The 25,790-nt window shown below is 37.4% G+C and overlaps 1 protein-coding gene across 2 annotated transcripts in view; it reads left to right on the top strand.

The window, feature by feature from the left end:
* SIDL (SIDL trafficking protein particle complex subunit 10) overlaps positions 1 to 25,790 on the top strand; it is a 99,082-nt gene that overhangs the window by 37,053 nt on the left and 36,239 nt on the right. For both annotated transcript variants that reach the window (XM_081730547.1, XM_081730539.1), the window contains exons 11-12: positions 9,678 to 9,784; positions 13,421 to 13,850. In XM_081730547.1, the coding sequence (XP_081586673.1) occupies positions 9,678 to 9,784; positions 13,421 to 13,850 (537 nt within the window). The remainder of the gene's footprint in view (positions 1 to 9,677; positions 9,785 to 13,420; positions 13,851 to 25,790) is intronic.

Raw genomic sequence — 25,790 nt, 5'->3', positions numbered from 1 at the left:
CTGCTGTCTAATATTTGATATTTTATTCGACAGAAAGTGCGAACCTGAATATCAATTTTTATATATATGAGCGTCTCGGGCGAACATAATGATGTGTCACATTTTTCTAACTTTCGAGTGAACTGCAAAGAAGGCTTAACCAATTGAATGTAATAATACTTACCAAACAAGCTTTTCCTGCTTTCTACAGGTTCATTTTCAAAATAAAACCACCTACATACTCTACTGTGGTTTGATCAAACTCATTCCACCTATTAATACAATTTCCCAGCTTTAACATTAAGTTCACCCAATCCGCTCATATATATATATATATATATATATCGTTGCTGCATCTCGACAAACCACTATGTGCAGAAATGATAACTTTTCAGAAGAAGAAGTAAAAATGATTTACCATCATTTAAGTTATTAACAAGTTTCTCTTTTTCCACAATACACACCTTGTATCACAGTATATATTCAGATGCTGATGGGTGTTAAATTACACTGCAACACAGTCGTTTTTCAATAATCGATATTTGCTTAACAGGTAGCGGAATAAAAGTGCCACATTTTACCTCGTCTTACATAACGATGTATACTTAGTTTTTCCTTATTACTGGAAAACTATTAAGAACCCACATACAGGAATGTAAGGGAAGATGCAACTCGACTTTCTGCTCATATTGTAGTATATAGCTCATTTTCGTCGAAAATGGTACCTAGTGGTGTTATGAGGCACATTGACGGTATCGTCGTATATATATATATATATATATATATATATATATATATATATATTGTAAAACTTTAAAACTTTGTCCTATATAGGTATAGGTAGAGCGTTAATAAAAAGAGTGTCCGGAATCGACTCCCACTACCAACTTTTATTATAAAATTTCCACTATAAAAGTATTTTTACAAAATACTGTACAAATAATCTTTCTAGTATACAAGGTTAGTTATAGGTAGTCTTTGACCGTAAGGTCGCAGACAGGATCTTTACAGAGCCCCGTAGCTGGCTAAGCAGAGTGGAGTTAGGGACCCAATGCTCCAAAGCAAGCAGAGGAGGGTTCAGTGGCCAACAGAGCCCCGTAGCAGGCTAAGCCAGGAGATAGGATAGCCGTAGTCCCGTAGCAGACTAGAGGCCTGGGGTTAGGTTACTCCTAATGTTCCGTGGCAAACAGTAGGAGAGTCACCAGAAAACTGGTACAGAATTGCCGTCCTCCAGCCAATTTATAGGGTTCCTTGGGTGGCGGTGGTGCTGCTGGACCGTGGAAGAGACCAGAAGTCGTCTTAAGGTGATTGTAGATCCATCTGATGTGCAATCTTCTTGCAAAACCACGTGGTGGTGTTTGTAAACACTGGCGTGTGGAATTGTTTATTCACTACATCACATGGGACATTACACCCCCTGGCTTGTTTAAAAAATAAGTCGAAGGGTTATTTTTCTTCTTGTAGGAGTTGGCAACACTGAGGGATCACATACACAAATTAAATCACTAAAAACATTAATAACGCTGGCAGCACTGAAAAAATTTACTTTTCGGAGCACTATTAAGGTAATGGAAGAAAGCACTACCCTAATCACAGGCAGGATCGGCGCATTTTATATGTCACTTCATTTCCCTTGAGGTAGGGCTGTTTTTAGCTTTGACGTTAATATACATATATTAGTTCACTTATGGTGAGGGGTTTTGGAGTCTTGTGGACTCGGTTGCTCTTCAGCTGTATGAATGGTATGGTAACCTTTCGAGTAGTAAATACGTCAGTTGATTTATGCTGCTTTATTGTATGAATTGCGCTTGCAGATAATTTTTCTTGAGCGTCAACTTCAATTGGGTACGGCAGTGGCCGTGATTTCTTGTATACTGATATTGTATTATTTTGCAAATCAATTTTGGCCAGTAAGCGATTTAGAATGTCCTCTCCAAATAAAGCAAAAAAGTCTCCGTGCTCTAAAATTCGAAAATAGTGGGAAAAAGTTGTTGAGAACCAATCCTGAATTTAATTAAAGCTATATAACGTAAATTTAGAATTCTCAATTCCTCGTAGATTGGTGCTAAAAGGAATCAATTTTGTGTTTGGATGAAGCCAGTTTTTCGGCCATAGACTCAACGAGCTACCTGTGTCAATGATTACGGAATATTTTTCTTTGTTAATTGTTACATTAATTAACAATTTATGTTCTTGATTTAACAACTTAATGTTTTCTCTTCTATCGGATGTCGGAGCCACAGTATAAAGCGATGTCATTAACTAATTATTAGGGCTAGTACTTGCGACTTTTTGTTGCTCATTTACTTCCTGACTTTCGGCCCTCAGAACATGTTCTTAAGAGGATTTGCCCTGGGGCCCCTCTAGGCGTTTCCCTGCTTATTATTCTTATAACATGTACTGGAAGAATGACCTTTTTTATAGCACGTGCCGCAAACTGTGACTGTCTCTGGTCTAGGATTACTATTATTTTTAGAATTTTTTTTCTTTCCATTTTTATGTTGGTTTTGATTGCCATTATTTGTATTTCTCGACCTGTAATTGTTACGGGTGCCTCGTCTAAATTGTGAATTCTTAATAGCATTTTGGGCTACCAGAAGAGAGAGTTCGGCCATTTGATTTGCTAATTTACTAAAGTCCAATGAATTATTTACGCTAGAAGTACCAGATGTGCTAGGCGGTGTTCGGGAGGGGGATTCGGATTACCAACATGGGGGGGGGATTTGGAGGTAATTAATTTTGTGATGCACCCTGTAGCTGTGGTGCTGAAGGTACAGGAAATACTGGGGCAGGTTGTTGGTATTGATTACAATTAGGTGACGGATTATATAACGGATAAGTTAATTATTGATGATGTGTAGGGAAGGAAGCGCCAGCGACTGTCGATGAATTTAAACTGCTGACGTGAATTGTGATCGCAAAGCGAATAAATTACCTGTTGTAGTATACAAGGTTACTTATAGGTAGTCTTTGACCGTAAGGTCGCAGACAGGATCTCTACAGAGCCCCGTAACAGGCTAAGCCAGGAGATAGGATAGGCGTAGTCCCGTAGCAGACTAGGGGCCTGGGATTAGGTTACTCCTAATGTTCCGTGGCAAACAGTAGGAGGTCACCAGAAAACTGGTACAGAATTGCCGTCTTCCAGTCATTTTATAGGGTTCCTTGGGTGGCAGTGGTGCTGCTGCTCCGTGGGAGGGGCCAGAAGCCCGTCGTGTTAAGGTGATTGTAAATCCATCTGGTGTGAAATCGTCTTGCAAAAGCACGTAGTGGTGTTTGTAAACACTGGCATGTTGAATTGTTTATTCACTACATGACGTGGGACATTACAATATTAACGGGATATGTATTAAATATTTATTCATAATATTGTAATGTGAAGAAGTCTCGAATATAACTTGAGTTAAGATGATCGTAATTATTCTATTAATTCGTTAATATTCACCAGGAAAAAAATATTGAGATGCGAAATATTTGTCTTATTATTATTATATAGCCTCGGAAATCATTTATTTGATTTTAGGTGAACGGAAACCTTACTCTTTTTGAATCAAATTTGACTGCTTCATCAGTGTCCTATCTTCAAGCTTGGAATAGTTGTACATTTAAAATTTGGAAGTATTTATTTATTCTTCTGAGTAACCAAAGTTCACACGCTTTCGCTTTTTAGCTTTGTTCGCGCTTATAATTTGACAAGCAAAAATCTCGTATATTCATATTTTGGATATAAATCGTAAACAAATTAATTGTGATCTAGAAACTTCTGTGTTTAGCATTGAAATTTACATTAAAGGATCTCACTCTTTGCTCATAAAACGTTACTCGACATTTATGAGTAATTTAATTATTAAATTCGAAGTAATAATACAGTGTTTACTCTGACCTTTAAAGTCATGGAAAGTCATTAGAATGCTTCAAAATATGTTAAAAGTCAGAGTAATTGATGTCGAGATAACACTTCATAGAGAAGTAAGGGAAAATACAGTCAGATTTCACAAAATTTAGATAGGTTTTATTACTCGAGGAGTGTTAACCAGAATTAGGGCTGCATACAGAAGGTATGATGAATACCACAAAGAATCAATGCAGATTCAAAAAGAAGATAAAAATACTGTAAAAAAGATAATTATCTTATAAGGGACCATTCCGATTTGGTGAATTCAGTTGCTGAAAATGATTGCTAGCACTGGCTTCAGCACCAAAAGAAACAGAGAAAAAGAGGGTGTTAAGTGGCAGACCGTATACAGGTTGGGAGATGAATGAGGACAAAGTGCGAAGCTAGAACGTAGAAAATGTCTAGAAATGCCATGCTAATTGTGAAACGAGTAGAGGGATTGTCAAATGTTGGATATGAGGAATGCATGTGGAGCTTCACTGAATAGGCATAGCGTGGGGGACATCTAAAAAGTCGCCATATTGGACTTAGCGCAAGGAGAATATACGTGAAAGGAGTTACGTGATATATGGCTTTTGACGCACACCGTCTATTGAAATCAATTGTGGTCAATACAGTTTGAGGCCTTTATAACAGGAGGCGTTCCACGCTATATCAATGTTCAATACTGCCGTAAGGGTGACGTGAATGAGGAACTAGAGACCTTGTAGTACGGTCCATGAGCACGTTGTGTGCACGAGGGGTAGAAAGAGAAAGAATCGAATCCTGGAACATCAAGAAGAATGTTTGCAACGTGTAACAGAATGAGCAGTAGTTCCACTGGATGAATGCTGGCGTGGTACCTTGTACAAAGACACCTGTTCCATTCAGGATTCTGATATACTAATGACCCCATCCAACAAAACGTGCCGGTTATAACACTGGGACTCTTCTCATGACCAGTTACATACAATTAGCAGTTAAAAACACTGTTCACATTACGTCTATTCACTGGAACTATACATGCATTCCTCATATCCAGCTTTTGACCTCAATCCTTGTAGTCGCTTCAAAATTAACATAATATTTCTAGACATTTTTTGCATTCTATCTTCAAAATTTGTCCTCCCACTTTGTATACAGTCTGACACTAAAACCCTCATTATCTCTGTTTTTGTTGTTGAATCTAGTGCTAGCAATCGTTTTCAGCAATTGAATTCACCAAATTGGAATGGTTCCTTGTTAGAAATAAGTAAGCTTGAAAAGTACCAAAAGATGTTAAAACTTCACGCTTTGAAAGAAAAAATTAAATAAAAAATTCAGATGCTACAGAAGAAGAAAATAAGTTAGGCTTATTGATTGTAAATCCAAAAGATAAGCCCAAATTATAATATATGCGAACTCGTTTATGTTTGAGTGTATTCACAAAGTCAAGCTGTATCGTATTGTTTAGTAGTAATATTGTATTACATTCCAGGTAGAAGGTCCATTTAATAAATAACTGGAAAAAATTGTATACAAAATACAAAACTTCGACAAAGTTTGTGCTGCTTTGTTATTTTTCGTGCTGTTCTAAAATTATTATCAGATGGACCTGGCACGCCTGCCTCGCGAACGGAATGCTGGGTATCAGTGAAAAAAGGCGGCAGGACTCTTGCAGGTTTGCAACAACGTGGAGCAGCACGTGCATGTAGAAGAGAATTCTGCTACCCGCTTTTTCTCATTGGAATATTGTGAGAGTTGATGAGTTGTACGGAAAACAGGCGTATTACGGTGAGTGATATTGCAGCAAAATTGAACATTAGTGTCGGATCAGTCCACCATATTGTTCATGACGTACTGATGTTCAAGGAAGTACGTGCGAGGTGGGTTCCAAAACTTTTGACAACAGATGTGAAAGAAAGGGCGCATGGATGTGTGCAGCCAGCTTTTGCGACAGTACGAGGTTAAAGGGGAGGCATTTCTTTACTGTATTGTAGTGAGAGGTGAAAGTTGGGTACAGTTTTACAAACCTGAACGAAAACGGGCTTCAATGCAAACCTACAAGGATGGCATAATGTTGTTTCACTGATTCTCAGCATCCCGTTCGCGAGGCAGGCGTGCCAGCCCCATCTGGTAGTAGTTCTAGGACACCGCCAAAAAGTAACAAAGAAACACAAATTTTGTCGAAGTTCTGTATTTTTTATACAACTTTTCCAATTGTTTATTGAATGGACCTTGTACATGAAGTTTGATTCATAATAAATACTTAAAATAAAAAAGTAAGCTTATACTGTATTTAAAAAATAGAAGAGAGAGCGTCGGATGGGCTTAGGGATGCTAAAGGCCGAGTTAAAAAAAAAAAAAAATCTGTACCTAACCATAAATGATAATACTCGCGGGTGTTGCGGGTCAGAGAGAATTTTCTTACTTAATCGTGGAAATTCAAGGAAATCAATGCTAGATTTTCAGTGTGAATTCACTAATGAACAATTAATCATTAAGTTTAAATTAAGGACGTTAGGTGTTAGCACACACATGAAGGATTTCTTTCAATTATGAACATGGGCTCACTGACCGCTAGTCTGCTTAGAGATTTTGACAACGATCTCAGTAGATTTTCTTTAAGCTATACCTTCACTTATGCAATTGAAGGTTTCAACTAAACGATGGTGTCCATCAACTGTCTCCGACTTCTTTCGTTTCCTCCCACATTCTTATTCCATTAATTATTTCATTTCCATTAAATATCCTTTAGCCTACAGGACATAAATATGGAACGTTAAACTGAAATTTATTTGCTTATCTCAGTTTCGCTTGGAGTACGGACCTGCTATGTACACTGATCAGCCAGAATATTATGACTACCTACCTAATATCTGGTATGTCCAGTGATTATACCATTCTAACTGCCTACCTAATTCTGTATGTAGTATGTCGCGTGATTATACTATTATAACCGCCTACCTAATATTTGGTATATCCAGTAATTATACCTTTATAATGGTCTACGTAATATCTCGTATGTCCAATGATTATACCATTATAACCACCTACGTAATATCTAGTGATTATACCATTATTATAAGTGCCTACCTAATATCTGATACGTCCGGTGATTATACCATTATAACCGCCTACCTAATATCTAATATGTCCTGTGAGTATACCATTATAACCGCCTACCTAATATCTGGCATGTCCAGTGAGTATACCATTATAACTGCCTACCTAATATCTGGTATGTGCACCTTTGGCTCACAGGACATCACTGCGGTTCGGCATGGAAGCAATGAGGCCCAAGTAAGTGGCTGGGTACATGGTGCACCACATCTGCACACACTAAAGTCACTTGATTCCTATAAATTTCGCGAAGGGGGTCGATGAGCTCGGATCTGCTATTCAATGACATCTCCAAGATGATCAATTGGGTTAAGATCGGATGCCTTTTGAGGCCATTCCAACAATTGAAATTCATCACTGTGTTCGAATCATTGGAGCATAACGTTGGGTTTGTGACAAGGAGCGTTGTTCTGCTGAAAGATGGAATTTCCAGCGGGAAATATTTCTGACATGAATGGGTGTACGTAATCAGCAATGATCTCCCGATAGCTATGAGCCATACCCACTGTCGGCCCATTAACGACCATTGAAGATTCCCCAAATCATAATGGAATCACCACCAACCTGTCGTCATCCTACTCTGCACGTCTTGAGCAGCTGCTTTCGTTGAAGACAACGAATTCTGATCCTGTCATCGATGTAGTGAAGGCAGTAACGTGATTCGTCGTACTATGCAACGTTGTTCCATTGCTTTGTGATCCAATGATGGTGGGCACGTGCCCAATTCAGTCATTATCGATGATACCGTGCGATTAACATTGGTGCATGTGTGGAACGTTGGCTGCGGAGGCCCATATCTAACAGCATACGGTAAACTGTGCTTAGGCATACTCGTGATTTGTCCACTGTTCAAGTCTGTTAAATTCTGCTGTTAATTGTGCCATAGTTTGCGCTCTATCCTATTGTACCTATCCTATCTCGACAATCTACAGTAATCTCAAAGTCCCGTTCCCCCTATCGCGTGTCTATATATTAATAGATGGTCGTATTGTATTAATGTGGGATCTTGGAAGAGAACAACTTTGAGGTAGTGTGACTATTCTTTGTTATTTATTCCCAAGTGTGTGTGTATACACCATCGTTTTCATAACAAGAGTGTGATTCTCTTCTATGTACAACGAGAAATTCTCCCCAACATTGCTGGCGTGATGGCATTTAATGCACGTCGAACAGCATCCTTAAGTTCGTCAACTGCCTCGTAAAATGTGGCGCCAACCATTTGTTTATTGAACCCACATAATGCATTGTCGCATGATGACAGATCAGGACTTCGGGGTGGCCACTCCAAAGGTGCAGGCAAATGAACAGAACCAAGTCCAATTCATTTATCAGGAAATACTTCATTGAGATATTCTCTAACGGCAATAGCATAATAAGCTAGTGCTCCATCCTGTCGGAACAATACACGATCTTGCAGATATGGAATAAACCAATTACGTAACATGATGATACATGCAATGTGATTCACAGCACCGTCAAAGAAATAGGACCTACCAAGTGGTTGCAAACATTGCAGCCTAAATCATGACATGCGGTGGGCTGTGCTTAAGTTTTTCAGAAAAACGTCGGTTCCCTTTACTCCAGAAATAAACGTTTCTGGGTTTTGCACTACGATATATTGCACAGTCGTCCGAGAAGAACACTTTCCGCCTTGAAGGAAGAGTTGTAAAGACACCGAACATTCGCCCACAAGCCTGGTGACGTTTTTGCATGTAACTACCATTCAATTCGTTTACAAACGAAGGTTTAAATCCCTTTAACCCAAATCCTTCGTCATATATAATCTCGAGTATGGAACACTCATTTCCTGTGATCACTTACGAATGGATTTTTTTGGCGAACGTTCGACAGACGCTGCACCTCCATACCCGTTTCCAGTGTGTTGGTGGTCGTCCTGATCGGGGCGTATCTTTGATGCAACCAGTTGTAAAGAGCTTTTTTTTTCCCCATTGTAAAATTGTTGTTTTGGAGGTTTCTGAATGGGGTTTATGTATGGGGTTTCTGAAACCTTACAGTGAAATAATGCTGAATATCTCATTGATTTTTATGTATGGGGTTGTTCGTGAGCCCCCGTGCTCATTACGATCCGTTTCTCCATGGTGTAAGTAGACTCATCAGCCATGATTTAGATATATATCAGCACCCGATACAATAAGAAACAACAGTTCATTAACATCTATGTAATACGTAAGGGGTAACGGGACTTGTGATTACCCTGTACTATGTCCGACATCTTGAATGAGGTGTGGCCGCTCTACGTCTTGTATTTGGCCCTGGTTTCACTATCCTTTTCTCACCTTTGGAAGACACTTACCAGAAGTACGATAGCTTGCGAACACTCGATAAGTCGCGCAGTTTTTCAGATGCTCGTTTCCAGCCGTCTACCATCACAATCTGGCCCCAATCAAACTCTGATATATTGCCGGCCTACCTTATTCTACTCATAACCATCACATTGATTGAGTGAGGTCCCTGTCTGGCGAGCGGTTGTTCTGTGCCACGTGCCTCTTACGCTAATTAAATGACGTCGTTAAAAAAAAATGTAGTGGTTTATCATAATGTTTTGGTTGGTCAATGTATATTAGACATATAATGTATGTATTTATTTTGTCGAATGTGCATGTTTAATTGAATACTATGAATTACGTTAAAGTATGAGAGCTGTCTTTTGTACAAACTGTAATAAATAAACAAACTTTGTACCTCAACTCTTGATTTCATTTAGGTACGCAAGAATGTGCAGTGCTGTTGCAAGTGCCCCAAGTTTGCCAGAAGATGTGCGACATGCTCATTTTGATGAAATGGTAATGACGTTGAAATCATTAAATCTGGGTAAGTGAAAAAGCTGAGAAGCTAAAATTGTTTTATGTACATTTTCGTAACATAGTTCTAAACACATTGGTATCGTGTGAGAAAGAAATAATTTAAAAGTTTTCAAGAAGTAACGAAACAATAGTTACTAAAGGTATTCCAAATACGGATACAGGGATAGATGGATAAAATTAGCTAAATGTAATAGAAAACCAATGAGGAAGTGTTAAGGATATTATGGAAGAAAGGAATATTATTTAAGATGATTTAACACAGATATCATCTTGCTGATTTTGTTAACTAACACTAACCTATAATGTGCTCTGGAAATCCTACAATAGGTGGTCCTTTTGAAAGGTTTCGCCATTATCAAATTGTTCTAACGGATAGCTTTCTCTCGTGTTAATTATCTTAAATATGCTAACCTATAATGTGCCCTAGAAATCCTAAAAGGATTTTTATGTTGCTAGTTTAATTTCGGCAATCCATCCTGTTGCCTCCGACGCCGAGACAATAATGAAGACTTTTCGGCTTCACACACAGGGTGTCACAAAAGTCCCCTAACATAGGGCAACTATGTTATTATCAGAATTACAACAAAATGTAAGAGGGGAAACCGTCTTCAAATATGATATTTTCAATTTAAAGTGAAGGAATTTTTTAAATCGGACGAGCCGTTTGGGCTGTACACTCTTTATGGGCACAATGTTAAATGAAAATGCAACGTTGCCATTTACCGGGAGGTGGATACATTTTGTAAGAATATGGTGAATGGGGGCTGGCCATCCACACGTTAGCGTAAAAGACAGCAACTTCATTCACTTATGTTGTAGGTCCAGCTAAATAGCAACGTTGCATTTTCATTTCAAATTGGGCACATAAAGAGCGTATAGCCCAAACGGCTCGTCCAATTTTTTTAAAAAAAAGATTCTTCACTTTAGATTGAAAACATCATATTTGGAGGCGGTTTTCCCTCTTACATTTTGTTGTAACTCTGATAATAACAGAGTTACCCTATGTTAGGGGACTTTTGAGACACCCATTATATATATGAGGGCCATTCGGAGGGCCGAGTGAAACCTCCGATTGGTTTAAAAAAGAAACACCAAATTAAATAAGAAGAATTTATTATATACATCTGAAACTACTACTTTGCTCTATTTTTCAATATAGTTTCCATAAACATTGAAACACTTATCATATATCTGCACTAGTTTAGAAATTCCATCAGCATAAGAATCTCCATCTATGCCTTGAGCCAGCCTCTGACCGCATGAGATCATATAACATAGGCCTGGAAATTTGTGGAAATTCATTGGAAAGCTCCGAGATTCTGAAACGTCGATTTTCACAAACTTTTCCTTCAAGTTTCTGAACGAGTTCATCAGCGACCACTAATGGGCTACCACTCCTTTCTTCGTCATGAATATTTGTTCGTCCACTTTTAAAGGAACGAATCCATTCACAAACAACTTCTTCACTCATCACACTGGTCCATACACGGCACAAAGTTCTCGATGAATAGTTGCTGCCGAATATTGTTTTGCCGTAAGAAAACGTATAACAGCTCGCACTTGGCTGGGTTTTCTATTGCAACACACATTTTGAGACGCTACAAAAGTGGAACTAGTGATCAGATAACCTTCACTCTAACATGGCTGGATGCAAACTGATCTACCGCGCACGTCTATGCAAAGATGGTAGCGTTGCCTCCACTACTTCATGCACAGTAACCAATCGGATGTTACTTTTCGAACGCGCCTCGTATATTACATTTTATTCAGCTTTTACATTAGGAGTTTTTCAGATTTGTACGTAAGCAGATTTATAGAAGTTGATGCAGGGCTTAAAAAAAATAAAAGTGAATTGAAGTGAAGTGTTTCATATTGTATGAAACGAGTCTTAAGAGTGCATAGATTGCATTTATGTTGGTACTCCTGGTAGTTATGAGTTAGTGCGTATAATGATCACTAAAATTTTAATAGCTTGATACTGCATTTAGTGTTTTATGCGAAAAAAGGACTAACGTGAATAAAATGTAAAAATTTTGTCAAACCTACCCCGTTTCGTTGCTAACTAGCCTTCAAAGGCAACAGGGTTGATTGCCGAAATTATGCAAGCAATATAATAATCCTTTAAGAATTCTCAGGGCATATTATAGGTCAATGTTAGTTAATATTTAAGATAATTAACAAAAGAGAAAGCAACCGGTTGGGACGTAATTTGATAACGACCACCTCTTATTAAGACCGAATTTACTAGAACGAAATTACAGTTCCATAAGAGCAATGTATGAGAACCCCCCTTCCTCTTTACGGATAAGCACAAATTTATGTCAAAAATCATTATTTCATCCTCGTTAATCGAATAGTTGAGTAGAAATACGTGTTAAGTCAGGTGAGTCGTTTGTAGTGCCAATCAACAGTACGGTATTCAGTAGTGTTAATTAGGCATACTAATGAAGTAGGTGGATGAAGCTTGGAAAGCATTGATTTATTTATTTAGCAGGAAATACCAGACAGAAGTCCAATAGCAATTTCCTGTACATATAAAACATTACAACAAAATAAAACAATACAATAATAAAATGAAACGTAACGATAATAATAATAAGTGATTTCGTTTCATATGTGAAACTACAGTAGACTTCCAAACTTCACTTCTCAAACTTAAAGTACTACATATATAACTATAGTTGCAATAGATTAAAAAGATGAAAAATAGAACGTGTTCCTTGGACGCTCAATCCATATCAAAAAGCCATTACTCGCTATGCGTTACTGAATTGTTCTATAGCGATAAAGATTGAAGCCGGAAATCGTTAATTTGAACCCATCCTGATTGAATAGATAGATAAGGGAAGAGATAGAGCCTACTCAGGGATTGCAAAAAACTGCATCTCGATATCTCTTTCGTTTTTGCTTCTATTGAAATCAGTATTGTATATTCTATTGCGATAAATGTTGAAACTGGAAATAGTTAATTTTAACCACTTCCGGTTTGAATAGGAGATTAGTAGAGAAAATGAAACCTATTCTTGGGAAGATGAATAAAATGCAGAAAACTGCATTTCGATATCCCTTACCGGTTTTGCTCTATAGAGATCAACATTGAAACCGTAAGTAGTAAATGTAAACCACTTCAGGTTTTGATAACAGTATTATAAAACTTACTCTTGGGAAGCTCAATCGATTGCAGAAAACGGCATTTCGATATCTCTTACCAATTTTGCTCTATGGAAATCAGTATTGAAACCAAAAGTAATATTAAATTTGAACCATTTCCGGTTTCGGTAAAGTATTGGGGACATTCATGGTACGTTGCATTGAGATGCTGAATTGTTCGAAAAGAATGGTGGAAAGCAACTTCCCAAAACTATATAAGTCAGTATATATTTTTACTGACAACAATTTCTAGCTATCGTGTCATTTGCTGACCGATTAGTCTACTTTTCTGGACAATACTCAATCACTATTTTATCTTTTCAGCAAAAGTAATGTGATGGCACAATATTTAATATGATGATAATTTGCAAGATCAGTTTACGGAAATAGACAATTATTATAAATATTTTACTTCATGTGTCTATTGTCATGTTTCCTCTAGCTTTTTCTGTTCCATTTTATATAAGTTTTTTTTCCCCTCTATATCTAACAGAGAAACCACTTATCACTGCCTTTACGGACTCCTTCAAGCTTCTGTCAGTAGAAGTGAAGTTTAGTAACAAAGTGATTGTTCATGACTGCTTAGTTGAAGTTGAACTTCAAATTATCAGCAACTTTCCCAAAGGCGTGTTGTGTCAGAAGGCTTCAATATCAATGGAGAAATTAAAATCCAACTCATCAGGTGCTAAGCCTGGGGAGAAGCCTCATGAGTCACTGGAAAGACGCTCGAGTACAGGGAAGAAAGTTGTGGAGAAGAACGCGCCAACTGAACACTCCCGACGGACAAAATGTAGCAATGAAGATATGAAACCTCAAAATCCTGCGTTGATAAAACTTGACATGGTTGGACATCTAGAGTATAAGCAGGATAAGAGCCTGAGTTCTGCCAGCATCATTAGTAAAAATCCTAAACAGTTTCTGAGGTAAGTTAGGTTCTTTATACCTGATAATTTATAATAGTGTTCACTTGGTAGATTATTCAAGCCAGTAATTGATTCGTTTTTAATACTAAGTAGCTGAAATGCCTATTCTTCGCACTGGGAGAATACGTTCATGAAAAGTATTTGAACCCCTTCTCCCATAGGATCTGGAGTCATTTTTTCGGACTTTGTCTCTAGAAGGCTGTGTAGATTTTTGTGAACTGAAGTATACCAAAAATAACCAAATTGATTTAGCGGTGTACGAGTAGTAACCGGTAAACATTTTTACGGTTCATTTGTGTTTGTATTTGTATATATAGTGAAACCTCTATTAACGGACACCTCTATAAAGCGGACACTTCCGTAATGGATATATTTTGTAATCCCCAAACACTGTAATAATAATAATAATAATAATAATAATAATAATAATGATAATAATAATAATAAAGGCTAACCTCTCTAGTACGGACACGGACAGTCTTTTCTGTCTTTCAAAGGTATTATTTACCTTCGTGTTATGGACACTTTCTCTACAAACAAGTCGAAAAGTGTAGTAAAAATACATTTTAGAAATTCATATATGTGTCATCAAGCAAGCATTGTGACAACATTTTGCTTCCTCAACCGTCTACTCAGCAACCTAGACGAAGCATCTCTGTTTAACAACACTTATGTCCTTTGCTTGCATCCCATTCCCGCCCAAGCTGTTTTAGACACAAAAGTGATTGACAGTTGCCCGCCGTTTGGGATGACACGTTATGCTATTGTCCCGTTGCAATCTCTAACGAACCAGAAGACAAGTTTAGTATTTTTTGCCCACAGGTATGCATATTGTCTCAAAAAGGACACTTCTGGGCTGCAATTAACCCACAAATTAAAGTGACATACTAAAAAGCGTAGGAAGTACTGATAACTGCAGAAAACTATAACACTTACTTCCATGTTGTGCCTCAAACATAGAGTATTGGATGACAGAGGATAATACAGGTAATATTCAAAAATACATGATTCATGCAAAATATATTTTTCTAATTGTATATTACCTTGTTTACTAATTTACGTAAGAAAATATTGAAACCTCTTTAAGGCGGACACCTTTCTATAGTGGAAAATTTTTGATTCCCCACGGCTGTCCGCTTTAGAAAGGTTTCACTATATATATATATATATATATATATATATATATAGTGAAACAACTTAAAAGTTGTTCCATTGCTCCTGCGATTCGTGAAAACACCGACGAAAGGCCTCTCTTGTAGTAGTTTTCGAAGTTCAGCCGAAATATTAGTTTCGATCTCTTCTGCGTTGGCGAAACGAAAAAGACCCATTTTTACCTTTGGGAAGAGCCAAATATCTGATGGTGCTAAACTGTTTTTAAGGCTATCAAAGTCTCAGAAGCAGATTTTCCCCAATTTGCACATGAACTTGATGTTTACTCGTTGCTCGATCTCTGAAATTGCGCCAAGTAATCACCACACACACACACTCTTCCGTTCATCTACACTACTCGTACACTGCCTGTTAAGACGTGTTCACAGTTGTTAAATTCAAAATTAGGCAACCTAGGGACTATATTGTCCAAGATTCATTGTGATTGCATCAAAAATGCCAAAACTACATTCCGGGAACATTTTGACTGCTCCTCGTATATATATATATATATATATATATATATATATATATATATATATATATATTGTGTGTGTGTGTGTGTGTGTGTATTTGGAAGAGATAAATGTACCATTTACCTTATTAATTATGTCATTAAGACTTTTTCTTGAACAGTTTCTTGACACATTTCAACAGAAGTCACTCACATGAAGGCAGGCCCGTATTTATATATTGTTCGCCCCCTGTGCTCTAAATAATTTGCCGCCCACTTCCGAAAACGACAAATATTAGAGTTGAAGTCACAGTTTTTGGGGTTGCTGAGATGAATACTGAGAGTTTTAATCCTTTTCAACTTCAAGGTCATACTCCACTCCACAGTGAGGGGGCGAGATTTTAAAAGTAATACGAAAGCGACAGATATTAGTGTTGAATTCATAGTCTTCGAGGTCGCTGGGTTTAACGGTATCAGTTTCCATGATGCTCAAGTTCATCCTCACCCCTTCGCGTGGGGGTGGGAGAAAATAACTTTGTAAAAATAATCAGATAAGCTAGCTAACTAGTAACTACTGTAATTAGACCGAATTGAATACATTAACATATTTCTTGCGCTTGGGTAGGACTCTGCGGGTTGCTACTTTTAAGTATTACTTTATTGTAAATCTTTAAAAGAAATCTAAAATTTTCCGCCCCCTAAATTCTACCGCCCTGTGCACGAGCACAGAATAACACTTACCAAAATACAGTCCTACATGAAGGTGAAATCTTTCCATGAAGACATTTTACGCGTTAGGTGCAACGGTTCTAAAATTGAAATGAAGCATCTCGATATGCTATTGTTTATGTAGGAAAATTTTTGCGGATATTTATGAGGGAAGTAATTGTTAACTATTCTTCTGTAGACACGAACAGTGAGTGAGTCTCCTTTTAGTACAACTTGTTTTGTAGTTGTCTTACACATATATATATGACGTTAAACATCTATGTAAAAAATTAAATTATAATACACTAAAACTCAAAATTCTTGACATTTAAGTTGCAGGATGATCCAAAAGCCTCATTATACCTCTTATGTATGAAGGTATTTTGCATTGAAGTAAAGTTATGGATTATAAAACACAATGTGATAAGAGATGAAAGAGTAATTTAATCCAAAGTATCTATGTGAACGCCAACACTTTCGTAGCAAAATGGTGTGGAATTCTACGCATCATTGCGCGAATGATCGTGTAAAATCCATGCTGAAAAGCTTTTTTTCAGTTCAATAGTTGGGGTTACGCGTACTGACAACTTGGTGTAACCCTACAGTGCATTATCATACGACGGACTTCGGGGAGGCCAGTCCAGAGGTGCTAGTAACTGCGGAAAAGCACGTCCAATCCATCTCTTAAGAAATATTCCGTTTAGAGATTCTCGCATAACAACCGAACAATGGGCTACTGGTCCATCGTGCTAAAACCAAACCCGATCGATAAGCCATTCGGTTTAAAGTTGAGGGACAAATCAGTTCCGCAGCATGGTGTAATAGGTTTCACTGTTGTAGTACCTGGTGTCTCGTCCTGTATATAGGTGTAACGGGACTTCCGGATCATCCTGTAGGAAGTTGTGTGGCCACTTTGAACTTCTGAAAAATTCAAATGTTATATAAAAATAAAATATATTCTGTCTCATCTCCTTCATATCTTTATTTCCTAGGGATGGCCAAAATTTTCCGGAATCCGGATTCCGGAAATTTTGTTTTCCGGAATCGGAAAATTTACTTTCCGGAATTCGGAAAAATTCCGGAATTCAGAAAAATACCGGAATTCGGAAAAATTCCGGAATTCAGAAAAATTCCGGAATTCAAAAAAATTCCGGAATTCAGAAAAAATCCGGATTTCGGAAAAATTCCGGAATTCAGAAAAAATTCCGGAATTCGGAAAAATTCCGGAATTCAGAAAAATTCCGGATTTCGGAAAAATTCCGGAATTCAGAAAAAATCCGGAATTCGGAAAAATTCCGACATTCGGAAAAAATCCGGAATTTAGAAAAAATCGGAATTTTTCCGAGATCCGGAATTTTTCCGATTTTACTTTCCGGATTCCGGAAAGTAAAAATTCTGGAATTGCCCATCCTTAGCTAGTAGCTGTTAAAAGGAAACACAATAATGAATAGGCTATATATACTGTATTAATTTCTTGTAGTTGGATATGTCTTTATCATTTACGTAGACAATTGCTACTGCAGTTATTTACTACTTTATGAGAAAGGTCTTATTTTCACACACAAAAAAGTCGCCGGTATGTCTCAAACATTATCGCGTTCCCACCTGCAGCTGCTCCAAAGCACTGCAAACTACTTTTTAAACAGGCGAAAGGCAGTGAAGGAAAATAAATCTCAACAAATATTCTAATAACATTCGCTTATTGTCAACATACCTACAGTGAGCGCAGAAAGTGTTCGTACACCGTGCATACTTTATATTGAAAACAGCTAGCATGAGAACGGGAGGTGGAAAATATATATACAGTATAACCAGAATTAAGACTACACATTCATACATTTTATTTCTATATACAAGAGAAAGGCCAAACAAACACAATCACTGTTTTGTTCAGAAGAAAAGAGAGAATTCCTTTTTTGTAAACGCAAAAAGTCACCGTACACTTCTGCTTGAATTAATGCTTATAAAGTATATTACGTTATTTAATATTTTGTGGGAATATCCTGTGCGTTAATGATTGTCTGTAGTCTTCGTGGCATTGATTTCACCTGTAGTAGTTCGTAGTTCTGTAGTTTCGGGACTGATTATGTCCCATTCTTCTTGAATAGCATTTCTTAGGCCTTCTTTAGTAGACAAGCTGTGCCTTCTGATTCTTGTCTCCAGAACAAATCATAGATGTTCTATGGGGTTCATGTCTGGGGATTGGCGAGGTGTGCGAAGCTGTTTCAAGGTATTATAGAGTCAGGGGCGGATCCAAAGGGGGGCGATCGGGGCGATCGCCCCCCCCACAAGAGAAAACTTTCTTATTTTATATATAAATAAACCCATCCATAACAAGTTTGGAGCTCTTAAAAGTAGCAGTATTACCGCCGACCGCCCCCCCCAGAAGTCCGTCCTGGATCCGCCCCTGGCAAACCTTGCAGACAGGCCTCGTTCAACAGTACAAACAATAATTGCGATGTATAATGTTTCTATCACTGTGCGAAACCATAAAAAAATAATAATAAAAAAAAAGAACTGGAAGACCAAGAGTGTTGAGTGAACAAGATAAACGTTACATTATTAGGGAGAGAAAAAAGGTTCCAAAAAGTAATGCTGTGCAATTGGCAACGGATCTGGAAACACGCGGTGTTAAAGTATCAGCTAGTACAGTGCGAAATATTTGCAGGGTATCATGGTCGGATAGCCAGGAAAATGTTCTGGGTGAACAAGACAAATCGTATAAAGAGACTAAAGTTTGAAATAGAGTATAAAGATAAGGGATCAGGCTTCTTTCTGGAATAGGGTCATATTTTCGGACGAAAGTAAATTTAATTTTATCGAGTCCAATGGGAGGCGTATGGTATGGCGCAAGGTGAATACAGAGATGAATCCACAAAATCTCGTCCCTAAAGTAAGACACGGAGGAGGGTCCGTGCTCGTCTGGGGTTGTATGAGTGCCTCAGGAGTGGGTCGTCTCCACCTTATCGATTGAGTGATGATCCACAAAGTGTATATTAACATATTAAAGGAATATCTCCATACTAGTGCGCAGAAGATGGTTCTTGAAAACAATTTATTGTTCAGCAAGACAACGACTCCAAACATACAGCGGAAAATACTCGATTGTGGCTACTCTATACATGGGCGGATCCAGGACGGACTTCTGAGGAAGGGGCGGTCAGCAGTAATACTGCTACTTTTAAGAGCTCCAAACTTGTTATGGATGGGTTTATTTATATATAAAATAAGAAAGTTTCCTCTTGTGGGAGGAGGGAGCGATGGCCCCGATCGCCCCCCTCTGGATCTGCCCCTGAGGTTTGCTATCTTTCTCAAAGACTTACCCTTCTTATGCACTTTAATAATTACTTTTCTTGTCTCCTCATTTGTTTCTGTTCGGTTGCTTCCCATTTCGACAGCCCACCGTGCAGTTTTTTCACTCCTATTCACAACTAAACTTATTCTGTTACTCGTCATGCTATACAGAGGTGTATACTCAGGTGAATACTAGTGAACCCCAGTTGTGGTATCTTTGTTTCGTATTCGTACGTCAGGTGTACGATCACTTTTTGCGTCTACTCTATACATTTTCTACGGAATTTATTTACTTTCTGACCATTAAACTTCTCTTTGTGGTTCTTTATTGATATATTCATAAAGCTTAGTTTTCATTATTCATATTGTGTGTGTCATTACACTTCTTAAATTTTCTGTTTCTTTTTCGCAGGCATTCTCGTTTCAATAGCATAGGTGTACGAACACTTTCTGCGCTCACTGTATGTACAGTAAATACAAATTTATAATTTTTGACTTTACGAAGTATACAATGTTATCATCATAGGTATTCTGCCTTTATTGGCAGGTCACTTGCCGCAGCTGAGAACCTTCCATGCTCCACGGTCCTCCGCTAACCTTTTCGTCTTCGCGTATGATCTTTCTGTTTTAATATCATCCATTAATTGTAGTCTCCTTCGCCCCCTCCCTCTCTTTCCCGCCACCATACCCTCTAGGATGTCCCTCATGATACAATCTCTTCTTAGGCAATGTCCCAACCAGTTTCTCTTCCTCTTCCTAATAATATCTAGAAGTGTTCTTTTCTCGCCCACCATTTCTAACACTCTCTCATTCGTTTTCCGCTCGACCCAACTAATTCTTTCCATTCTTCTCCACACCCACATTTCGAAGGCTTCCAGTCGATTTTCGTCACCTTTACGTAATGTCCACGTTTCCGCCCCATACAGTACAACACTCCACACGAAGCATTTTATGAGTCTTTTTCTCAACCCTTTGTTCAAGGTCCCACAAAACAGACTTTTCTTTCTTTTAAAGGCTTCTTTCGCCATTCCTATCCTTGCTTTTATTTCACGTTCGCATTTCATGTCATTACTAAGAATTCTACCCAGGTATCGAAAACTATTCACTTGTTCTATTTTCTCCTCTCCTACTTTTATATTTGACACAGACCCCTTCGTTCCAATCACCATGGCTTTTGTCTTTCTAACATTTATTTTCATCCCATATTCTTCAAAGCCCTTTCTCATTTTTTCTAACATTTTATTGATTTTCTTTTCAGATTGTGCAACAAGCGCCATATCGTCTGCAAATCTTATACATCTAATCATTCTACCTCCTACCGAAATGCCATCATCATCATGTAGGCTCTTTTTCACTATCTCTTCTAGATAGACATTAAATAGTGTTGGCGAGAGGCAGCATCCTTGTCGAACTCCCCTTCCAATTGCACTCTCTTCCGTCAGTTCTTCCCCTATCCTAACACTTACTTGTTGGTTCATGTATAAGTTTCTTATTAGTCTTCTATCTTTCCATTCCAACCCTATCTTCGTTAGAACTCCCAGCAACAATTCCCAATTCATGCGGTCAAAAGCCTTTTCAAGATCAATAAATATAACATACACCTCTTTCCCTTTTTCTATAAATCTTTCACCGATCGCCCTTAATAATCCAATTGCATCTCTTGTGCCCTTGCCTCTTCTGAGCCCGACCTGCTCCTCCTCAACCTCTTTATTTGTTCTTTCATATAACCTTCTGTTCAGTATTCGGAGCAGAATTTTAGCTGCATGAGATATGAGACTAATAGTTCTATAATCCTCACATCTCTTTGGTTTCGATTTCTTAGCCATCGGTATCATGATCGTTTTTAGAAAGTCTCTTGGCCATTCTCCTGTTTCATATATTTCATTGCATAGTCGCCACAATTCTTTCTTTCCCTTGTCTCCTATATTTTTAATGAATTCTATTGGTATGTTATCTATTCCTGTTGCCTTTCCATTCCTAATCTCGGATATAGCCTTTTCAAACTCATATCGAAGAATACTAAATCCTTATCATTATGTAATTGTTCAATAATTAACATAAGCAGGCATTCATTAATTTATATTAATATAATAATTAACAAAACTAATAAGCGGGTGATTGATGACTCAGTGGTAGAGTTTTCATCTATGGTATTCTAACCCAGGACATGTGGGTTTTCGATGGCTAATTTTGTGTTCGAAAATTTTCCCGGTGGTACTCTTGGTTCCATCATCACTCATTAACGAATTTAGTTTATCAAAACTCTATAGCCATATATTCATTCTGTCCGTCAGTGAAACAAACAGTCTCAAGAACTATCTGATGGATTACCAATCAATTTTGGCCATGATGTACAGAGTCAGTAGTTAAGAATCGAGTTCCCTGATGAATGTAATATTCAAACCGGAAGCGGTACAAATCAACCATTTCCGGTTTTAACGTTAATCATTATATAGTAAATATGGTAATAGATAGCGAGAAGCGGTTTCCAGTAATCGACATATATAACATTCATGTAGATAGAATGTTACCCAATTTGTGCATCTGCTGAAAATAATGAACTTAGGTATTTAGAGAGCATTTTCCGCTTTAGAAAATGTGTGCTTGGTAAAGAATGTAGAGAATTAGCTGAGTCAGGCACGTAGCTAGAGTATGGTAATAGGAAGGGGGGGGGGGTCTGTCACGAAATACTGTGGTTATTTACCAGGGGCTCAATCATTCTAAACTATTTTATTGGCAACATATATTGGTTCGTTTAGCCAAGATTTCTAATGGGGGGATGATATGAAATACTGTGGTTACACACCAGAGGCTCGATCAATCTAAATATTTTACTGACAACATACCCATATTGATTGGTTAGGACAATAAAATGAGGATATATTAGTAAGTATTTTAATAAGAAGCTATGAAGAAATCTCGAGTAAAAGAATATAAAAAAAAGTATTGAAAAAGATATCGTCTTCCGAGGTCATTCGAACGGTGTCGAGAATTTTGCGTCTGGAAAATTTGCGCCCTACCTCAAGAACAGGGAAAATTGCGCCTGCGATGTACCTCCACCGGGAAGTTTGAGCCCTGCGAAATAAAAGAACCTATTGGAGCTTACGCATTTGCTCGGAGGGGCTGACATTACAGCATAAACAATCCTCCCCCCACAACCATGCCATTTGTGATTTATTTTCATTGTGGCTATATAAGGGGAGAATAAACTTCAATATAAGCCAAAAGAACACAACGGATCAACGCAATCACTGCTTCTTCCAGAGATGATTTTGGGGGAACACTGGCCTCCCCAGAGCTCTCAGAGTGCCCCCTCGGAGGAGACCAAAATAATACGTCTATAATATAATAATAAATAGAATAGTACCAGCAGTGACCCCCCTCCGGAATACTAAATGTGCCCCCCGGAACATTTTTCCTGAAAGAACGACTGAGCGCAATTGTGTGTTTGAAGTGTAATTCCAGCAAGTAAACACACTATACATAGTTTTCTTGATAATATTACTGAACTGATTTTACATTCACTTTACATTTTCTTTTCTATATTTTGTGTCCTGAAAAGCCAAACAACTCGCAAGGATTGTGAACAGAGATATCTGGGTAGAGCCAAACAGCCTTTTGTAGATTAAATTATACTCTTTGATTATATTAATAAATAATTATATATCAGTCATTTATACGTTTATTGTAAATTTTGTAGTATAATGAAAAATTGTATTTGTATGGATTGCCCTTTAGTGAACTAAAATTGTATTTTTTTTCATTTGTTCGGAATATTATAACGGATGGAGTAACTCACTGAGACGATGAGAGGCAAGCCTAGTTCAAGTGCGAGTGGAAGTTACTTTAAACAATACAATAATAAGTTGAATTGTAGGGCGCTAACATCCCAGTGCAAATATATAGCCGGTGCATTTTCCCCTCTTTTTGGGGTAGGGCGCAAACATCCCAGTGCAAACATATTGCGAGCGCATTTTTTCCTATTTTTGTGGTAGGGCGCAAATTTCCCGGGCGCAAAATTCTCGCATTCAAGGAAAATATAATGTCCGTGAAGTTGACAAGCCACTTATGTCAGACTCCAATTTCGACTTTAAACGTCGCTAGTGCTACGTTAGTGTTCGATAGTGACGCAAATCGTTAGTACTCCAACTGCATGCCAACACGCCCACTTCTAAGAATCATCTCAAAAATGAGGTTAACCGTTAGAGCAAGTAAGTGCCATTGACATTAACGTTAATGCCTCCATCGTACGGCCCTTTGAGTAATAATAACACCACGTTTTTTGCTAGTCTCAATGCGTCCCTATATTCTCGCAAACATTCTGACGTGCCCAAGTTAGTTACTTTTTTTTTTGGGGGGGGGGGACTATTGTTTATCTGTTATTGTTTATTGTTTATTGCTAGTCTGCAGAGTAGTCCTTACATTAATATGCCATTGTCCTTGATAATCATTGCGTATTTACAAGCAATTTGTTATTACTGTTAGAAAATATCAAAAAACAACAGATAAAATCTACTACTTAACGGTTCATATTTTTCTTTTACAGTACATAAACGATTAATAATAATAATAATAATAATAATAATAATAATAATAATAATAATAATAATAATAAGACTATTCCAGCATAAAAGTTATCAATTGCATCACACTGGCAACAAGCGACGCATATTTTAACTTCATAAAAAATCGTTTCTCACGATTTTCTGGAAAACTACGTATGATATCTTCATTATGTCAAGTTGTTTATCTCAGTGTGATATATGTCTTACCTCTGGACAATATCACAGTAAAACAAAAATTAAATATTAGGAGTACATCGTACTTTTGGACTACATCTCATTAACCATGGGAAGATTGAGTAGTGTATACTTTAGGATGTAAGTTTCAGCTTAACTTGCATCATACATTCTTAGGATTACAAAAAGGAAATTTGTTCGTTTACATTTGAACAAAATTCTTAGGATTACAAAAAGAAAAAATATTTTTTCCGAATTCCGGAATTTTTCCGAAATCCGGAATTTTTCCGAAATCCGGAATTTTTCCGAATTCCGGAATTTTTCCGAAATCCGGATTTTTTCCGAAATCCGGATTTTTTCCGAAATCCGGAATTTTTCCGAATTCCGGATTTTTTCCGAATTCCGGATTTTTTCCGAAATCCGGGATTTTCCCGAATTCCGGAATTTTTCCGAATTCCGGATTTTTTCCGAAATCCGGAATTTTTCCGAAATCCGGAATTTTTCCGAATTCCGGAATTTTTCTGAATTCCGGATTTTTTCCGAAATCCGGAATTTTTCCGAATTCCGGAATTTTTCTGAATTCCGGATTTTTTCCGAATTCCGGAATTTTTCTGAATTCCGGATTTTTTCCGAATTCCGGAATTTTTCTGAATTCCGGATTTTTTCCGAAATCCGGAATTTTTCCGAAATCCGGAATTTTTCCGAATTCCGGAATTTTTCTGAATTCCGGATTTTTTCCGTATTCCGGAATTTTTCTGAATTCCGGATTTTTTCCGAATTCCGGAATTTTTCTGAATTCCGGATTTTTTCCGAATTCCGGAATTTTTCTGAATTCCGGATTTTTTCCGAATTCCGGAATTTTTCTGAATTCCGGATTTTTTCCGAAATCCGGAATTTTCCAATTTTACTTTCCGGATTCCGGAAAGTAAAAATTCCGGAATTGGCCATCCCTATTATTTCCCTTGAAAATTTATCTTGATAGATTACAATATAATTGTTAGGGTTTCGATTTTAAGGCACTAAAATATCACAAAGTTGGCACTTAAATTAACCATAATAACTTACAGTGCTTACTAAAAGCAATCAAATTAAACGAAAAGATAATTATTAAAAAAAAAAGATAGTGATAGAAATATTATTATTATTATTATTATTATTATTATTATTTTTTTTTTTTTTTTTACTGTTCATGGTGCAGAAACACTTCTTTAACCAATTTTTTAACTGTCTGTATATTTTCCACCAGTAATAAGCTCTATCCATCGCAAAATATTTTTGTTTTATTGCATTTTCCTTTCCACTTTACTTTGTTATATATGATCCCAAGTTCATTCGATTCTCAGTTGAAGCACAGTTTTCTGAGTTAAAGAGCAATAAGGACGTACTTGCCTTGCTTCACAGCGTAGTACGAGGTGCTTACCAAAAGTAAGTTTCCTTAGGACAGTAAACACAAGAAGACAATATGATCTTGAAACATTTATTGCCACAGATACAGCACAGTACTTTTCAACATATTCATCACTGGAATTCAGAGAATTATTATGCCGTGGGATGAACTTTCATACTCTGATCTCTTAATAGACAGCCTCCTGGGAG

This window comes from Thermobia domestica, chromosome 1 (genome assembly GCF_964235325.1).
Source record: "Thermobia domestica chromosome 1, izTheDome1.hap1.1, whole genome shotgun sequence".
In the NCBI taxonomy this organism is placed as follows: Eukaryota; Metazoa; Arthropoda; class Insecta; order Zygentoma; family Lepismatidae; genus Thermobia; species Thermobia domestica.
Note: the sequence above shows the minus strand (reverse complement) of the source record. Positions and strands in the feature narration are given on the sequence as shown.